The following is a 20,505-nucleotide window of genomic DNA, read 5'->3' as shown; positions in this document are numbered from 1 at the left end:
TAAAAAATAAAAAAGGAATAAAGAAAAAAAATGAAATAAGACCGAGACAAAATATAATTGAAATTCTAATGATGATCATTGTTCATTCAATTTAAGTTACCTTCGCCTTCCTTTTGTTTGTGTTCTCTATCTATGGCGATGTAGTATTTCTGAAAGTGAAGCTTTTATGTAGTATTAACTTTTTTACTTGAAGTGTCGAATTTTCCCAGTTTTCAGATGTTATTTTTGAATCTGGCAACTTTTATGCGGAACAGAGCAGTATGATTCATGAATCCGTGGAGAGGGAAAATGCTCACAATCGTACAATTGCAATGTGGGGATTTTCACTCCTGGACTAGATAAATGGTGGTCTGATCTGAATGTTTATGGATGTGTATGATACTATGACTTATGTTGAAATAGCACATAAAAATCCTTTATTGTGTGCAATCTTTCTAGCTTATTTAATTAGAGTCACCTATAATTGTATTGATTTATTTGTTCAAATGAAGAGGCACTCTGGAGTATGAAATAGTAACAAGTTGTTTTCTTTGTAATCTTGAGTTATAGGTGAGGATTGTCATTTTCTTCAACTCATAGTATCACTATCTCAGTTGGCTAAATTTGAATAATACTGCTTGGAATGATTCATTGAGAAGTCCCTTTTTTCATTCAGTTTCGAATTAATTCTCATATCACAGCAAACTTAAAGCTTCTTCATCTTAGGATTTGGTAGGTCTATGCTCAAGTATAAGAATCTTTTTCTGACACCGGGGTTTGATTGACGATTCAAGCTTCCAGAAAAAAGAGCTCACCATTCACTCTAGATTGACATAAGCAACTTCATATTAGGAAGTAGTAAAAGGTTCCATTCTCAACAAATTAGTCTCAAAGTTATACTTATATGCTTACTTGCTCTAAACTGTTATGCATAGAATTGGATATCTTGCTCATACTTGTCTGTTTGTTGCTGAGTAGTTTTTTAAGTTGTTTCTTCGAACATTGCAGGTTGAGTGAGGGAGCTTTCATCACTGGCTCAGGAACAGATGGAGATGAACACAGTGATTGCAGAAAATGCAGACCACATACATCCTACATATGATACAACTGTGGAGGTAGATGTGCGAACAATCAGTAATAGATATAGCAAATTAGAAAGGAAGGAAATGTATGTTAAGGTAACACTTGGTACATTTTTTTTATTCATTTTTCGATTTGGTTTCAAATTCTCCATAAGCCCTTCAACTCCTTTTGATGTATTGAAATTGAAGTGAAGGATGATATGTCATCTTTTTCTAATATTTGGATCTAGAAATTACTACGTATAACTAGCATTTATGAATTGTCCTAACAAGCTTGTCAGAGACCTAGGGATGACGAAGGATACTTATGATATTGTAATTGTATAAGTTTGCATCTGTTTGAAATCACTACTTTTCTGTTTCCTCATTGTCTTCTTCTTTCTGGCTTCATAGACTGGATATATCTGAAGAAAAGTTTCTCCACTACTTTTGGGAATGTTGGAACCAGCTGAAGGTATTCTTTCTCGAATTCATTGATTTTGATCTCTTGAATAGAGCTCCCTAGCTATATAATTCTGAAAAGATGCAGATTTACGTGTTGTCGTGATTTTCCCCTGCCAAGCCACTGGCCTTGAGCCGGGAGCTAACTATAGACTTCACCTTATAAGTGTTTGGGTGGATATATAATTTTTTTGGAAGGCTCTTTATGTCAAATTCATTTACTATAACATTCTATATTTATGTGTTGTTTGTTTGTTGGCATTTATAAATTTGAAATTCTGGACTGACCAGACTATAGAAATTTTTGTTATCAGCAGAATATCACATATGATTACTTGCCTACGCCTCCATTTTTCCAGTTTCTTACTGTATTGGCCTTCAAAAAAGGATAATTTTGTGATAAGGTACCAAATCAATATCCAATTTCAATTTTCTTCTCCCTCCCTTTCTCCTTCATAAACACACACAAAGATGAGATACACACACGAGTCACGACTACTCTATACCTATAGATTTTAAATCTGAAGACTTGTATAGTATCCAATGTATTCGGAGCATATATATACATACGTTAGATCTTTGAATTAACTGTTAAATAGGTGCATGTGCATGTAGGTAGATGTTGCTATCATTGAAGTTGTCCTTGGGGGTCAGGGACTCAACAAATGCTGTAAGTGTTCTATTTTAAATGGTTTTTATACTGACATAGTCAACTTCGTAAAACTTAACTGTTCACTCTTGTATACATAGTAGTAAATTAGTTTCGCGTTTAGTTACTTTGATATCCTTTGGTGATAAATTTTGCAGATCAAGAATCCTGTTGTCTGTGGTGTAAGGCCGCTGGGCATGGACCATATGGAAATGCTCGCTTCGGCCTTATTCATTTCATATTCATTGTCCATCTGTTTGTTCACACATAGCCATCACCTTATGTGTATTCACAATGACTTGCAGGAGATCAGATTGCTTCTCACAAAGCTGGAATCTTAAAGGTACAAATTTTTCCATTCTGAAACTAAAATGATTGTGTTTCAACTTTGTGAGGGATTATATAAGTACTTCCATTTTCAAGTTTATTCTGAAACGGGTTGTTGATGGATTCTCTGCTCCGTAAGCCTCGCGTTCCTGCATTCACGTACCACAACTATCTGAAGCAATGGATTTTCTTCAAGAAAAGGCGAGGGATTTGATGGTATTTTTAACCTTTCTTCAATCTTGCTTTATATGTTTATTATGGTATCCCCTAATCTTTTTATCATCATATGACATGTCATACATTTCTTGATAGTATTCCGCTGAGACTTATTTCTAAAGCACATTTCCTTTTCCATGGTGCTAGTTGTACTTGTTGATACCTGTGCATTGTCGGAGACACAATCAGATCTTCCATTTGATCAGTATATCTATGTGACTATGTGCATACATATGAACCTTACTTGTATTCAGGCACACATTTGCGAAAGCCATTTTCGTTCTGGCATCTCGACTTACATGAAGGTGACTTCTGCCTCCTCCTTTCTTCAGGGATACCTCCTAAGGATTTATCTTTGCAGTTCTATCTTCAAAGAGTTTGGGTAAACAGAAGGCCATTTTCATCTCTTGTCTTTTCATTAAATATCTGTTCCTTCTTATCATACAATCTGCATTAAATTGGTTCTCACTTTCCCTTTTATTGCTATGAATATTTTTCAAAAAACATTACATACATTTATAATGATGATGTCATTCTACACATTGCATATGTGATGAAATAACAGACGAGACATGCAAAACTTCCATGCTATGTGTAATGTATATCAGTTCCAAAACAATGCCCCCAATAGTGAAAGCAAAAACAGAGAGACGACACAATTAGGGCTCTGATGGTTTCCTTTGGCCTTGGGGACTGGTTGATAATAGTAATTTTCTTGCTGGCCTCGGACCACTTCTATAGGGAACATGCACTTGGGCGTTGACGGATTATCGACTGTGATGTAGCTTAGGCCGTTAAAGTGGCAAGCACTCTCGTCTTGAAATTGAAACTGGAAATACATGTTGAACGCAAACGATACCATCTGGTTGAAACTGAGGTCGCCGCAAGTACTGCCCGGTGATGCACTACTACAATCACTGTTCTTGCAGGCGTATTTGAGTTGATTTTCCACCATAGGGTAGTCTGTCCGGTTCCCATTGAAGACGCACCACCTCTCTGGCATCCTCATGATCCCCTTGGCCGATGATGGGTAAATATCCCGACCTAAACCCATCAGGTCGATCTTGAATTTAGGTTTCCCGTTGGAGCGGTAGATCCCGAAATGGCGCATGAAATTGTTGGGCGTTTTATTTTCGTCAGTAAGTGAATGGACAAAAGTGTCGATGGGGGCCCCAGGGCGGAGCGGGGTCCCCTTGTTGCTCGACACATATGGGAGTAGGCCTTTGAAGAATCGCTCCACGGTGGAGGCATTACCGCGGGCGTAGCCGTCGCTGGGCCAACCAATTTGGCCGACGATGATCTTGAGTTTGGGCGCCTTGAGCTTGATGAGAGCCCAGACATAGGCATCGTGCATGAACTCGAAGATGTTTGTGTAGATGGCCCCGTTCACGTCCTTGATGACTTGGGTCGACTCCCCCACGAAAGCGAAGCTCGGGTCAAACTTGTACGTCTCCATTTCTATTGGCGGGATCATGTCCACCACAAACGGGGCGTTGTTCAGCTCGAGGAAGCGAATTGTCTCCTCCATCTCCGGCTTGATCTCGTCGATGAACTCGGCGTCTGAAGGCTTCGTGATGTTGGGCTTCAACTCGGTGCTAGCATGCGAGAAGATCGCCTTAACTTGATGCCCCCAATCAGCATCATTCAATGCCTTTTGTAAATTGTACATAACTTTCATACTTTGCTTCAGTACAGCTTTGTTGTTCGACAATCCGATCATAAATGGATAGAGTCCAACGTATACCCGTCTGCATGCAAATAAAATAAATAAAAAAATCTATGTTTTCCAGGTTAAATTAAAATGGAGTACTAACTAACTAGTGTTTTTTCTTTTTACCTAACGCTGGAGTCGTTGAAATAAGGCATTCTACTCTGGACCCATTTCAGGCATTGGTTGTAGTCTTGGAGGACGTTTAGATCGCCGGCGGTCAACGAGAGACCGATTCCACTACCGACGAAGGCCTTCAATAAATCCACCATGGTTGTGTATACTCGAGCCTCTTTCACCCCATTTTGCAACAACAAATCCACAACTTGTGATGGTACCAATCTTTGAGCACTCTCCCTTCCCCAGTTTACGCCTATTACGGCATCTACATCTGTCTTTGCCATCAAAATCATTAACAAATATACAAAGGGGATCGTTTTGGAAGCCATCAAATTAGGCTCGCAGGAGATAATTTCTCCTTTGCGAGCCTAATTTGTTTAGGGACACTTTTTTACAAATTTTCAAGTTTCTTTTCCCACAAAAGAATGTTTGGAATGGGAACAGAAATATGAGACCTTTGTTGATTTGTTTGCAAGATTTTATATGTGCAACTTTGATATTACCACCTTTTTTCGGTGGGAATATATTGTGAGGTGACTATTTGTCTTGATTTCAGGCTATTAGTCAGACCACCAGATAATATAACTTTTTAGAAATTCTGAATCGATACTGCTGCAAGATATAAAATTTGGTTAATAATAATATAATAATAAAAGTAAATAGAAAGGGAGTATTTTTTTTAGCCAACAGTGCATTTTACTTTTAAAACTACGAAAATGCCAATCAAATAATCAAGATTGTAATCAAATGTAATTTTAGTATTTTACTAATAATTGTTACAAATATACACGGAAAAAAAAAGAGATTTTCTGACGTGCATCAAAATAGGGAGAAAAAACTAAACAAGAATGAATTTGTAAAAAATTAAAATTTAGAAAGACATGAGACACACACCAACACCAACATTAGTTGTTTTAGCACCCGAATAAATTTATATTATGAATGTATAACATATATGTACAAGATACATTAATATCCTAACTCTAAATATATGTAAAACACAAAACACTTGTCAGCCCATTAATTGGATCTTGTTAAGATTAATGTTGATTTTTAGTTTTATAATGTATCTTAGCTGATAATGTATAACATTTTAGTCCCAATAATGTAGATTTTCAGTTATTTTTAGTCAATGTAGCTCGACTATGCTTATCATAACTATCCAATCCAATTATTCAAGGACTGTGATATGTGATGTGTTTTATACAAAGAAGGTATAAGAATCCTAATTAGATGAAAGTATAAATTGCTCAGAGCATAGCCTATTATATTCCCCCTATGTAGCTCCACCTAGATATTTAATTGGGGCATGCATCCTGTACTTAAAACAGAGAAATAGTAAGAAGATGAAGTTTAATTAAAAAATGTGTTTTCTTAGCTTTTCTTATCAAACATTGGATAAACTAAAATAACAAGACGTTTCTTCACTTTTCGATCTATCAAATACACCCTAATATAAGTATATATAATATATACACGTATACACAGTACTTCGAAGCTCGACCTTTAATTGGTTAGTTTGATTTCATTATGGCTTAAATCAATTTGTGCTGTATAGTATATATGCTGCTTTCTCTGTTCACTATAGTCTATATATAACTAAGGAGCTACAACAGACATATGGAGTAGAATTTATAAGCAGTGTTGTTACTTTATTTGAAATGGGAGCAACATGAAGTTATAAACAAGTAAGTACTCCCACTCATTAATTGAATCAATGGAAATTCTGATAGACTTGTACGAACAAAAGCAAGTGACACAAATTACAAATTCAGAACTAATACAACCTAACAAATTCAATTCATTTTTTTTTTCTAAAACACATATACACATCTCACTCATATATATTTCCTCACCTAAACATCACATACTAACTACCACATAAATTCTTAATTACAAATCCACAAATGCCCCTTAATTCTACATCTACTCCAGTTTACTAGATGAATCAAGTATATAAATAAATGTTACATACATACATATATATATTCACACATAATTCATATAAAAACCGAGCTGCTGCCATTATCAAATCTAGCATCCTCCAGATAAGAGGCTACACCGTTCGAGTAGTCTATGCTCATATCGAACAAGAATCCATAGTCACCCTCGCACTTGGTCTCGATCATTCTGTGATTAAGATTGGAGGCCAATGGATGAGTCGCAACATCCTTGTCATGCTCATCCGGGCACATATGCATATATTCGGGCGATAGGCCGAGGGAGGTGCTAGGGTTATGGTTAAGGTTAGGGTTTTGGGGTTGATAGAAAGAGGTGATAATGTTTTGATGAGCATCATTATTGAGCAAGGCATGTTCACTTGTTGGTGATGCAGCCAAATTAGGAGAAGTGTCACCAGCTGTAAAATGATCATACAAATTTTGTGGGTTGCTACTTGATTTATAAAATACTCTGCATAATACCCAGTCTTCCTGTGAATGATGCCACAAAATATCAATTTGGTTAGCAAATTTGTTACACATAACTTAAATATGTGATTTTTTTTTTGGCAAAAATAAGGTAAGTACATTTTTCTTCACCCATGAAAGTGGACATAGAATATTTAAAGTACAATTCCTTTAGTATTTGACAAGCTTTGTGCTAACGTAATATTTCTTGCATACTTAAATTATAATAAATGGATTATTCTGTTCGAAACAGTGTCCTGCGCATGTTTATTATTAAGATTAAAGTAAAACATGAAAAAAAAATTGGGTGTAAATGTAATAATATCGATTCAGATTCTATATCCAAATTCCTAGTAGTTTCCACGATTCAAATTAAATATAATAAAAATAATATTTTTTATGATAACAAGCATTTATAAAAATTGAAGCAATCTGAATGCAGAAAATATATTCTAATTATAGAATAATCAATCGTAATAGTGAAACGAAATTAAACGCTATTTATAAATCCTAATTGATATTTGTAAAATCAAACAAAAACACATGCTAGAACTTTAGATTGAAGAAAATAATTTGAAAAACTAACATTGCGTGAGTGAAATACCAAAAAATGGGATAGAATTAAGATTTCAAGTACTATAAAATAGAGGATCTCATATCAAAGTTAGTTTTTTAGATAGAATTAATAAGATAAAAATAAATTAAATTATTTACTAACCTTAGGAGGCATATGAGGGTTCTCAAGGCGAAATTCATGCATGATCCATCCAGTTTTAACCCCATTGGGTGCCCTATTCTTGTAAAAAACTAGAGTTTTTCTCATCCCCACAATGTCCTGGCTGACCGGGTCGAGCACGGCCCGGTCCTTGCCGGTGGCCTTCCAGTAGCCAGAGATTGTGGCCCGGTTGGTCCTATATCCGGTTGCATATTTCCGATCACGGAAGCTAAAGAAGAACCATTCCTTTGAGTTCAATTTCGCCATATCTGAAAATCACCACATTGTTAAAAACTCAGAGCTTGCAAGAACATTTAAAATTAAATTTAAGTACAACACGTGCCAGTTATGTTTGGGACATGGAATTGGAAACCTAGTATCCTACATTAGCCTCATATATATATCATTATATGTTGTTTCTTTTAATGTGATGAAAGTTATGAATCATCATAACAGATTCTCAAGAGCAAATACTCACATTAATTTAATCAACAAATAAGTGTCGTTATCGACAGTTCTTGGCTTCTCCTACAAGCTCTATAATTCATGCTTCATCACAAACTTTATTAAAGTAAATTACTCCCTCCGTCCCATTGAAGATGACCCACTTTCCTTTTTAGTTTGTCCAAACTAAGATGACTCATTACTTAAAATGGAAACACTTTTATCTCTACTTTATTCCCTCTCTCTTACTTTACTCTCTCCTCTCAACACACAAAATAAATTTGCATAAAATCCCGTACCGCCCAAGAAAGAGGTCATCTTCCTTGGGACGGAGGAGGTATGTACGTTTATGTATATACATACGCTTGTATGTCATGTCAATACGTATATGTATTTCTTTTCAAGTGTACGCGACTTATAACCGACATGATTTATTGCGTCAGTAAAATAAAACTTTGCATTCCTAATAGTATTATTTTGATAGCGACAGCCGAAAGGAATATTTAATTTCTTCACTAGCTTACCTTAAAAGAAATGATATATTTTCCGAAAATTGATTTATTATTCTAATATAAAAATCACTAAAAGAGTAACGAGAAGCATTCAAACCAGAGTGAAAGCACAGAAACTGTCAGTCCGGCTCTATGAACTTATATTTCTTGAAAAAGAGAATAGCCTTTCACAATTGATTAACTTGTCGAAAATAGGAAAGAGATCAACTTTAAAATCATTGTTTAAGGTCATTAATCTTCAAATTGAATGAATATATCAATTTATTAAATCTTTTGAAATACCAAAAGTAAAAGAATAAAAACTCGGAAGTTCCTGAAAAAAATTAATGATTCTCACATGCTCATAGATCCGGAAATAGGACTGCAAATTCTTTAGCATTAATTACTACACAGTGTCCAACTCTTTAAGCTGAGAAAATCCCAATTTAATTGGCGGACAGATATATTCATTTCTGGATTGGCTTTTATTGTAGTTCTTTTCAAAAAATACGAGATAAAATGCATGCACCGTATAATTTCGACTTTGATATTTTGTTTTTATATATTTTTCACAGAAGAAGAAGAAGAAGAAGTGATATGGAGTATCTATTTTTAATAGGTAAATTGGTTAGACTAAAAAATAGCAAAAAAAAAAAAAAAAAAAAAAAAAAAAACTGAAGAGGTGATAGACATACCAGGTAGCTGCCATGGCTCACAAGTATGAAGATCGATTTCAACTAAAGTGCCTCTAAGAAGTTGCTCGTTTGCAATCTTTTTTCGAAGATAATGGCAAACCAGCTCTTCATCACTCCGATAAAACCTAAATCCTGGTGGCAATGAATGCCCGATGTCTCTCAGACCCATTCTAACTAGAGAGAGAAAGAAAGAAAGAAAGATGGAGCAATTAATTTTATGTGGTTTTGTGTGTTGTAGAAATATATATGGAGTATATTTATATATATGAATACAAAAAGGTTGATTCTTTGTCAAGAAAAAAGTAGGTTTTTGAGGGAAAAAGGTCGAGCAAGCTTTTTCCGTTTTTCTAGAGAGCGGTGGAGACAAGGAGGTTGGCAAAGTCACGCGTTTATGTATGTATATATGTAACTATATTTGATGAATGATGAATGACAAATTAAATCCAAGATAAGTTTTGAATTATTGTAGGGGTTGATGCTTCTTTAAGTTAGTTACTGCTATATAGAAAACCATACTCACAAGAAATTAGTGTTTATGTGGACATCAGGCATCAGGTTAGAGAATGCTTAACCAACTAATCTAGGATAATTCCAAATTATTTTTAGCCAGATTTGCTACAGGACATAACAACCCCACTCCTCAACAACATTTAATGCTTCATTAATATCATCCATATATATATTTCTAAATAAAATATTATAGAGGTAATTAAATGCTACTACTACTATTCTTTTCCGTTGTATTGCAACTTTGCAAGGCTGCAAATAAATTCGGATTTGAGGAATATTGTTGAGTTTGAGATTTCGAAGAGTCATTTTTCATGTGACTCAATATAGGGTAGGTACTCCACATTTTTCATGAGTCATTTTTCATGTGACTCAATATACTATAAATAAGTCTTCCATATTACAAGTCTATGAAAAGAGACTAAAGTATTGATACTCACAATTAATGAGGGACTCTATTGGATTTGCAAAAAAAGCTTCCATATTATGTTGCATTATATGAATAAATGTAAGAAAATGATTTGTAACTTTTTTAAATGTTTAATAAATTGTTCAACATATTTGGGCCCCATATAATACTTGGGTGGGGGGCCTAGCTCCCGTTATTTATATCACAACAACTTATTCAAAAAATGAAAATACGATCATTAAAAAAAAAAAAAAAAATAGTTGGTTGGGGTTTAGCTCTTCCCCAGCTTTATTACTCCTCCGTTAAATAGAGGATCGATTCTGTGCAAGTCAGTACATTAATTAAAAAATGCAAATTCGTTGCATGAATATTCTTATTTATTTTTTCTGGAAAATATAGTTTCAGCCGTGGATGACACATACTCCCTCCGTTCCATAAAGATTGTCTCACTTTGACCGGATACGAGTTTTAAGAAATGTAATGAAAAATGAGTTGAAAAAGTTAGTGGAATGTGAGTCCTACTTTTATATATTAATTTTATAATAAAATGTGAATATGAATGGGTTAGTGGAATATGAGGTCCACTACCAAAAATGATAAAAAGTGAAATGAGACAAATATTATGAGACGGACAGAAATGGAAAAATGGGACAATCTTTATGGGACGGAGGGAGTATTTAAATACCAAATTAGTAAATTACGAGAAAAAGGAGAGAAAATATATCTAAAATAGAAGAGAGAAAATGAAAAAAAAGTGATGATAAAAATAAAAATGGAATTAATTTTAATGAATAAATCAAAGTAGAAAATAAGACTGACTGTTCACACAGGAATTTTTTTAATAGATAAATTTAGTATTCTTTAACTTTTAAATAAATCAAAATTGTATATTAAGTTATTTTTATTATAATTTATTTAAAAAAAAATCCTTACGTGGCACCCAACATTATGCACTCTTTTATATTATCCACAAGAGATTATCTTAAGAAATTTATTACCATGTGAACCAGCTAATTTGATTAGTGGCATTTGTATTTATGAAATAAATATAATGATTGCATATATGTATTCCTGGTACCAAATAATTGAGGATGAAGCGATGTGATGATGTAGAATGCTAATCATAGAAAGAAGAGAAGTCCATTTAAGCTAAAATCTCAATCTACATCACCTAAAGTGTGGGCCTCAGAATGTTTCTGATATGGAGTTTTCCAACAGCGATGACTCTCCCTCTCTCTCCCTCACTCAAACACACCATTTACACATTTGTATGAGCAATAATTTTGCTGAGATATCTATAATTCTATACTAGTTAATCCAGATCAGACTGAGAAAAATTAATGTACTAACTATAGTTATCTCATCTGACCCATATCTATAATTAATCAGCAGATATATTCCTTAGTTTGTGTCAATGTTCACATTAAATCATTTTCATAGCCCTAATTAAGCAACTTAATACTTTTGCCTAATTTATTTTGGTTGAATAGACAGTTTTTACACCATATATACATATCCTAGAAACCTCAAGAAAAATGATTTTTCGATATCCTAGGAAAAATTATTCACGCATGTACCCATTTCTTCATGATATCATTTATCTATGACTCGTGAATGTCCATTTATTCTGTCATACTATAATTAATTTGGTGATTGTTTAATATATAATACATATGTCCCCAGAATTCCGTCGAAACTATGAACCAAGGCAATAAAATGAAAATTATTAATGACCTAATTAATTTTGGAGTGTACAGGAAATTAATATTAATAGTCAAAATAATTATGATTAATTATAGTCATGTTTAATTAGTAGGTTACCATGAATGTGGCAGAACTTGCTAATTATGTTGCTATTTTTTCATGAATATAATTATATATGTACTCCGTAAACATCATACTTGATGACTCGTACGTGGCCTATAGTTATTGTATAACTTAGATCTGCATGTGATGTGAAATGCTACACAGCATCAATAATTTCATTCCAACATAAATAAGGTTAGGGCTTATTTTGTACCACAATATAAATTACAAAACACATTTCAGGCAACCCTTATCCAATCTGTTTATTGGGTAGCAAGGATCACATGCATTGCAAGAATGTATGTCTTTTTGCCATTTTCGACCTACTACATGTAAAGTTGGGTGCAGACGCAAATCGCTTTTGATGAATTAATTTGATCTAAATAAAATTAATTTATTTATATAAATTGGAAACTAGTTTAATTTTAGGTCTTAGCATGTGTTTGTTTGTTGGGGGAGTGGGTCTGGATAGCAATCAAACTCAGAGCATTGGTAGCACCGTGCTCAACGCTGAAGCATCGAGCATGGGCTTGCAAAGTTGAGAGCATGTGAGCGTACACGCCTATGCGTTCATGAGCTTGTCTGCCACCGCATTGTCCGTTGGACAATGACAATGAGACACGTGGCATTTACGGGCGTTTTCTAATATAAAAGGTTCAAATTTTATTATAAAATTAAAATTTTCAACAACTAGGTTTTTAGACTTGTAAAATGAGACTTCCCCATTAGGATAAGCCCATTGAGATTTAGACCAACTTTGTCAAGATTGTCGATAGCATAAATACTCAACATTTAAGGTTAAATTGCTAAAAGTCATCCCCAATTCAGCCAACTAGAATATCTCCTTTGCCAACTAATTCTCATTATTAATTTAAATTAATACAGTCACAAATTTTGTTCTTGTTGCCTTAGCTTCACATTTAATTTAAGCATTCTATTGTTCAAAATTATTAATACTATTAAGTTATAAGTATAAGTTAAAACATAGAAAATGCTTTTTTGAAAAAGAAAAAAAAATAGAAACCAGACAAGAACTGTGGGCCTGTGAACCTAAACTAGTGGTTCACGACTCTGAACCGGAGTTGTGAAGCCCCTTATGGTTCTATTACATTTCCAACATTTTTCAAACGGGTACCAATAATTTTAGAACCGTGGACACCTCTATCTGTCTTCAAACGGTATGTCGTTATATAGACAATTCCACATATATACAATAATGTATGTGACAAAGTAACAAACACTGACTCTTGTGCTTCGCACCCACTACAAGATGGCTAACCCACAAGTCTAGAAATTATGCACCATCTACAACTAAGTCTAGTCGTGGTGGAAAAGCGACTCGAGTGAGACCAATTTGATCAAATTAGAAGCGCATAATCTCTATCAATTATGGGCCTTAAAGTTCCTCGAGGCTTAGGAGAAGGTGCGCTACTACACGACGTGGCAGGCAGCCACGCACAAGGGAAAGGAGAATGAAGCCAATGATCATATCTTTTGTTGCGAAGGTCTAGAAAGATGAAGGAAATCAAGGAGAAAATGCGATAATCCATTGAGAATGTATTAGCGATGTACTACAACGTCATGTGTGGAGACTTGTTAAATGAGAACAACATACTCGAGGCCAAATTGGGATGCTTATAGATGTATTTTTTAATTTCTATTTTTGATAAAACTTTTAGTTCTTTTAATTCATTCATAAATTAATTGAATTTGATGTTATACTTTGAAAAACTTAAAAATTGGAGGAGAAAAAATTAAGTGAATAATGCAATGCTCAATATCAGTATTCTTAATATATGCTGTACTTACTACGTAGTTATAAATAGTAGTGAAAAGTACATGAATAATGGTATTAAATATCGAATCATATTCATAAATTTTGATTGATCATGATTAACTTTTACTCTGGAGATTGGATAGTAAATCAATTAATGACAACATCATTATTTTATATAGATTAATGATCCATAATTACTTTAACTTCTAACTTTTACAGTAATATTTATTTATTTGTTATGGCCTCCTATAAAAATATTATTCCATGGCTAGAAGTATATACTACACCTAGTGGATTGTGTATGAGTGTGTTAATTAGGTAGTATGTGTGAAATTAGTATGTATGTGTACATGGGATGTTGGTGAAAGAGTGACGGCTTCTTATTCCTTGGCATCTTGAGATTGGAGCCAATAATTGTATGCTCCTTAGTCTATTTTGAGATTATTCACCTCCATAAGTCATGCCCACACTCACCATAATTAAAGGGACCCCTTCTCACTTGTCATTTTCACACTAAATCATTTCCTTTTAACCAATCACTAATGTATACATATATATTATCCCTTCATTTTTTTTCTTTTTTATAAGTTCCTATCCTTTTCAATTTTCATCAATACATATCGCTACGGGGTAGTATAGTTAAGAATCGGATCATTAAACTTGCTAATTAGGAGTAGTATTCAGTAATTAATATATCAAGCATATCACGATAGATAGCATTAATTACTAATGAAACCCTCTTTTTGATACATAACGTTCGGAATCGAAATTGAATGTATGATTGATATAAATAATTATAGAGTGAACTATAAAACTAGTCCCTGGACTATGGGTTTATCTCGCTTATAGTTCCTGGACTTTAAAAATATCGTCAGTAGTCCCTGGACTAAGGGTTTATCTTGAAACTGGTCCTTTTGGCTTTTTTTGGTACGAAAATACCCTTTGATATTATTTTAGGGGGTTTGGGCAATTTGGTCTTTTTACACTTTTAACATTTTAAATCTGATATTATTTTAGTTATGTACTAACTTTGATATTATTTCAAAATTATCATTCTTCTTCCATTTTGTTATCCTTCACTGAATTTGTTTTTTTTTATTTCAATATTAGATTTAATTTTATAAAATTAAATTTAATATTTAGATTTTTAAATATCAATAAAATTTTTTAATGAAAACTATTAATTCATGGACACTATAAATATTGATTAAAACTATTAATTTTTGTTATTTAATACTAATATTCAATTGAATTGAAGAAGTACAGGAAAATAATATTAATCATGATGGAAAAATAAGAGTTATTCTATTTAGCCTCCGTTCGGTTATTATAATTGCTTGTTATTAAATATTATGAAGTTGACTAAAAATTTTATCCTACTAAAAATTTTATATATGAGTATTTTTGTTGAAATTTTCTAGTAAATTTTGATTGTTTTCAAATTAATAAACGAAAATTATATTAGTCTTACATTAGATGCATATTTATTTCAGAAAAAATTGTGTTATATAATCTATTTATGATTAAAGCTATTGTATTAAATTACATAGACAGAATGTTATTTTATTTAAAGAAAATATTTCTTTATTATTTGAATATGTGAACAATGCATTTAATGTATAAGTTACTGTATTATTACTAATTTAATTGCATTGAAAAATATACAAATTTCGTCTCTAGGATTCGAATCCGAAAATACATTCATTTAGATTTTTACGTTCCAAGGACTAAAAATCACTTCATCACGTTCTCGCTGAGTATATTTCTATATAGGTATATGTGTATATTTTGCATATGATTTCACAAGTTTATAAGATATATATGTTGCATATTATTCATGTTACATCACGATACAATAAAATAGTACTCTGTATTTCATTTGTGGAGCTTATATACACTCTCATTTTAGATATTCAGTCAGATCTGCAATGATCAATGTATTACAAGATTCCGAAAAGTAAGGACACTCATTCAATCAATATAGTTTGGAGTATTGAGAAAAAAATTGTGAAATGGCCCGAAATTTGTGATTTTAATTAATTTGCCAGTTAAAACTTTGTTCTAATTAAGGCCCTCCATGCTCAGAATCGATTTTTGTTGTCAAATAAGCAATTCTCGTGTCTGCTACAACATCAGCCACATTTCAAAGACAGCTCAAATTTTCAATTTTATCATTATTTTTATTATTGTCTAATTTTACATATTTTTTAAAATTACAATGAACTGAAAAAATGCTTAAAATAAATAAATTACTTGATAATTCAAATATTAAAATTAAATGAAATTAAAAATTATTTTAATTAATTAATTAATTAAAATTTCATAATTAAATACTAAAATTTGTATGCTTTAAACACCTAATTAAACTTCAATTGTTATGTGCACCAATTTTGCAACCAAATCTTATTGAAGTTGGTTGTAAGGGGGAATCTACCGATATTAATTTTATTGAAATTGAGATGGACTGAGCTATTATGCACTAAGATACATGCATATATGTGATGTGATGATTGATACCACGTATGAATCATTTTCACTTATTGCCTAGCTCGCTTGTAGCACACCGAGAGTCCTCTCAACATTCTTCCGTTCAGCCTCATGTCATTGCATATAATGCCTTTTTAGATCATTAGACATGCAATCGACTTCACGAGATATCATCTGCCAAGTAGTACTTCGTATGGTATCATCATCGATTGATCGTTAATTTGACACTCGGGGCCCTACCGGCGTAAACAACATTGAGAAAAGGCAATCAGTTGAGGACGTTGACATCGTTGTTCGACTTGGCTACCAAAGAATGCATGTCAGACTCAAAGACGCTGGTTAGCAACACCTTCGAGGTTGATGGTCGCATGCTAGCCCTTGTAGTCATTGGTTTACACATCTTTCCATATAGTCAGACGATTCTTCCATACCCAGTGCACACAGTCGATGTTATTGAGCATATTGGAAAAGCCCTAAATCCTCTCGTTTAAATTCATCAAGAATTGGCCGTCCATAGTGGTTGGCCTTCTCTAATAAGAATCATGAAAGGCCGCCACGACCACGAGAAAAAATCTCTTCACCAAATAGCGGTTGGTCGAGACCGCAACATTATGTCATCTAATTGGTCTGGCATCTCTTCGTAAGCTAGCTACGTAATTGTCGTTGGGCACTTCTATAATGTCGAGAACCCATTGCGTCCAGAATATTTTGCGCGCTACTAGAAATAATCATCGTTTCCTACAAATGTGTTCGCAATGCACAAATACATAGATATGCACATAAATAAATACTATATGTTCAATCAATGATATTAGGTCATCCACAACGCTATCTCTTATCCATCTCTTAACCCCCTCATCTGTTCACTATTCACGGGCCCCACTGTACTTTTTTCACTCATCTCTTAACTAAGAGATAGCACCTACATCCCTCCATCTCTTAACTATTCATTCAACTAGTATCACACCCGTGCTATGCACGGACTAAGGTATTTTAAACATTGATTTAAGATTATAAATTAATTTACATGATAACATTAATAACAAATTAACTATGCATGGTCCACTTTATTCTCTTCAAATATGAAATATTTTTTTAAATAATAAAATTATATGAGGTCTTAATTATAAAGTATTTAATAATTAATATCAATGATACATTCGATTAAAGTAGTAATTTTATTAAAATAAAGTTGTGATATACAAATGATGAGTTTATAATAATTTGTGTCACAAATTTCAGATAAGAAAATTTCACTGTATTATATAATGATAATATTGAAAACTGTACATAAATATAGAAAAAAAATATATGTGGATATAGCAAGTTTGAAAAAAAAAATCAATGTACATTTCCATATTTTTAATAAATATGACCACAACCCACAGGCGTGTAATCCGTTGTTAATTTTTCTTAAATTACTAATTTGCTAACTCATCAATGCAATGTATTAAAATGTCAACACGACGATACTGAAATGTCAACGCAAACTTAAGTTGATATTTTAATATATTATATTGACATTGATATTTAAATGTCAGCACAGTTTATTAAAATGTCAACACATTGACATTTTAATGTGATCATGTCGAGATTCGGCTAAGATATAAATACGTAAAAATAATATTGTACATTATTTTTGTAAAATAGAAAAATAACTCTGACCATGAGACTAAAAAATAAAGCAAATGTACATCACACAAAACAAATAAAACCTAAGGAATGTATAATTACCACTTCTACTAATGAGATTTAAGATATTATTTATCAAAAGCTATAATTTAAGATTACACTGGTTAGACACTTTCTAGTCGAGCTTCATTTCATCGCAATATAGTGACCCTATACACTAAAAACCCAAACCTTGAAATCTAAATCTTAAACCCTTAACTTTATAATATACTCACCATGGCCAATAAATGATCCAAATATCAATAAAAATTATCCCTCTATCACAGTTCAATTTTACTTTATTGATCACTTATTCTATTTTGGGGGTTTTAGATCTGTATTCGATATACTCCATTACACTCGGTCGGCCTACTTGCTAATCCTTACTGATAGTAGATGTTTTTTACCTGAATCTTGGCGGTAAATCTGTTTATATACCCATATCAAGAAAGTGCTTTACAATAGGGCTATGTGAACAGTAAACAAAAAAAAAACTTGCTTGCATTCATTTAAGCATTCGTTTAAAATTCCATAAATTTAAATGTCAACACATTTTATTAAAATGTCACCACAAATTTGTGTTGACATTTTAATGTGATCATGTTGAGATTCAGCTAAAATATAAATACGTGAAAAATAATATTGTACATTATTTTTGCAAAATAGAAAAATAACTCTGACCGTGAGACTAAAAAATAAAGCAAATTTACATCACACAAAACAAAAAAAAAACCTAAGGAATGTATAATTACCACTTCTCCTAATGATATTTTAAGATATTATTTATCAAAAGCTATAATTTAAGATTGCACTGGTGAGACACTTTCTAGTCGAGCTTTATTTCATCCCAATATAGTGACCCTATACACTAAAAACCCAAACATTGAAATCTAAATTCTAAACCTTTAACTTTAAAATATACTCATCATGACCAACAAATGATCCAAATATCAATAAAATTCTCCCTCTATCACAGTTCAATTTTACATTGTTGATCACTTATTCTATTTTGGAGGTTTTAGATCTGTATTTGATATATTCCATTACATTGGGTCGGCCTACTTGCTAATCCTTACTGATAGCAGAGGTTTTTTTACCCGAATCTTGGCTGTAAATATGTTTATATACTCATATCAAGAAAGTGCTTTACAATAGGGCTATGTGAACGGTAAACCAAAAAAAATCTTGCTTGCATTCATTTAAGCATCTATTCATCCAATGGTATTATTTATTGGAGCCGAAAATTAAATTAAATTATTTATATTTTATTCATATAATTTAATATGTGCATTTAACTTATAATGTACAATTAACGTAACTAAGTAGAAACGTAGTAGAACAATGTAAAAGATTGTGCCACTAAAGTTGCAAGTCAATCAACGTTTAGTTCACTTTTACTACTCAAATCAATCTTCTTGTAATAGGAAAAAAAGCTCAAAACATGTAGTACTATATTGTTTATATATTTAAATACCATTATTTCATTTACATTATTATGATTAAGCGTTTAATTATTTAAATACCATTATTTTTATTAATCTCTTCAATTCCAAAAATTAAAAATGAAATTGGCACTAATTAATATTAATTGTCAATCAATAAATTATTTGTCATTAATTTTGTGCATCTAATTTTATAACAGTTTTTAGATATCGTATTTATGTTAAACGGCTAAGCTACCTCCTTAATAATTCTTTCTAAGCCCATGATATATCCAACTACAACAACTTCATAAAGTAAATAATTTAACACAATTTGTTTATTAATTGTATTTATATATTAAATATACTAAAAATTGAATACAAATTTCACTAACTTTAAAATAAAAATATATTAAATATATAATTAACATTTAAATATTACATAAAAAACACCACAATGCTAATACTATAAAATAGCTAACATTATTATAAATATCATGTCATATGGAGTATTATATAGTTTTATTGTTATAATATGCATTTAAATTAACAACAATGACATTATTTTTTTAATTTTCCCAACACTCTCCTTTTATATATGTATATAAAATATATATTTTTTAATATATTTTTTTTTTGAAATAATTAATAAATAAGTAGGAACGTTCATCCACATATAATCCCAGTACATGTGCCAATAAATCATTAATATATTTTGGGTGCATGTACAAAAAAGTTAAAGGACAACTAAAACACATAATCAAAAACAAAAAATAATAAAAGAAGGAAAAAAAATAATAGCACCCACCACTACAACAAATGCATGAACGCAATCCTCATTTCTACATCATCTCTCTCCCTTCCCTTCCCTTCCATTGAAAAAAAAAGGAGATAAGAGAGATAAACAATTGCACTATATCATAAATACCCCTAAAATTCTAATTATAATTACATAAATACCCCCAAAACTCCCCTTTTATATATGTATAGATAGATTTCATTTTTTATTTTTATTTTCAACAAATCCAATTAATAAAAATCACACTTCATTAAATAAAATAAAATTACAATTTAAAATTCTATAAAAAATAAAAACACATAATTAAAATCATAAAAAAATAAAAAAACACACCATTAAAAAAATGGAGGCAA

General features: G+C 32.0%; 2 protein-coding genes and 1 long non-coding RNA gene across 6 annotated transcripts; 1 reads left to right on the top strand and 2 right to left on the bottom strand.

Moving 5' to 3' along the window:
* Positions 1-37: 37 nt before the first annotated feature.
* LOC125207822 lies at positions 38-3,136 on the top strand. Of its 4 annotated transcripts, none has more exons than XR_007174024.1 (8): positions 38-373; positions 988-1,157; positions 1,455-1,515; positions 1,801-1,906; positions 2,118-2,172; positions 2,310-2,494; positions 2,618-2,694; positions 3,027-3,136. It is a non-coding gene; the product is annotated as an uncharacterized LOC125207822 (long non-coding RNA). The 4 variants fall into 4 exon arrangements; XR_007174026.1 differs by having other exon boundaries at positions 2,949-3,032; XR_007174023.1 differs by having other exon boundaries at positions 2,842-3,032.
* Positions 3,137-3,152: 16 nt separating this feature from the next.
* LOC125207820 (glucan endo-1,3-beta-glucosidase 8-like) lies at positions 3,153-4,961 on the bottom strand. Its single transcript, XM_048107320.1, has 2 exons — positions 4,532-4,961; positions 3,153-4,442 (listed from the first exon to the last, which is right to left on the bottom strand). The coding sequence occupies exons 1-2, from the start codon at positions 4,849-4,851 to the stop codon at positions 3,299-3,301; spliced, it is 1,464 nt and encodes a 487-aa protein (XP_047963277.1). The 5' UTR covers positions 4,852-4,961; the 3' UTR covers positions 3,153-3,298.
* A 1,315-nt stretch (positions 4,962-6,276) lies between these two features.
* LOC125207749 (NAC domain-containing protein 21/22-like) lies at positions 6,277-9,633 on the bottom strand. Its single transcript, XM_048107225.1, has 3 exons — positions 9,276-9,633; positions 7,649-7,914; positions 6,277-6,954 (listed from the first exon to the last, which is right to left on the bottom strand). The coding sequence occupies exons 1-3, from the start codon at positions 9,442-9,444 to the stop codon at positions 6,523-6,525; spliced, it is 867 nt and encodes a 288-aa protein (XP_047963182.1). The 5' UTR covers positions 9,445-9,633; the 3' UTR covers positions 6,277-6,522.
* Between the last annotated feature and the right edge of the window lie 10,872 nt (positions 9,634-20,505).

This window comes from Salvia hispanica, chromosome 2 (assembly GCF_023119035.1).
Source record: "Salvia hispanica cultivar TCC Black 2014 chromosome 2, UniMelb_Shisp_WGS_1.0, whole genome shotgun sequence".
NCBI classification, from domain to species: domain Eukaryota; kingdom Viridiplantae; phylum Streptophyta; class Magnoliopsida; order Lamiales; family Lamiaceae; genus Salvia; species Salvia hispanica.
This window is presented reverse-complemented; position numbering and strand designations above follow the sequence as displayed.

What these genes read in the sequence shown, in the direction of transcription:
- LOC125207820 (XM_048107320.1), bottom strand. Translation starts at nt 4,851, where the DNA reads ATGGCTTCCAAAACGATCCCCTTTGTATATTTGTTAATGATTTTGATG. An exon ending in TTCAACGACTCCAGCGTTAG is followed by an intron (nt 4,443 to 4,531) that starts GTAAAAAGAAAA and finishes ATTTGCATGCAG; the next exon opens with ACGGGTATACGTTGGACTCT.
- LOC125207749 (XM_048107225.1), bottom strand. Translation starts at nt 9,444, where the DNA reads ATGGGTCTGAGAGACATCGGGCATTCATTGCCACCAGGATTTAGGTTT. An exon ending in TGAGCCATGGCAGCTACCTG is followed by an intron (nt 7,915 to 9,275) that starts GTATGTCTATCA and finishes GGTGATTTTCAG; the next exon opens with ATATGGCGAAATTGAACTCA. An exon ending in ACCCTCATATGCCTCCTAAG is followed by an intron (nt 6,955 to 7,648) that starts GTTAGTAAATAA and finishes CATCATTCACAG; the next exon opens with GAAGACTGGGTATTATGCAG.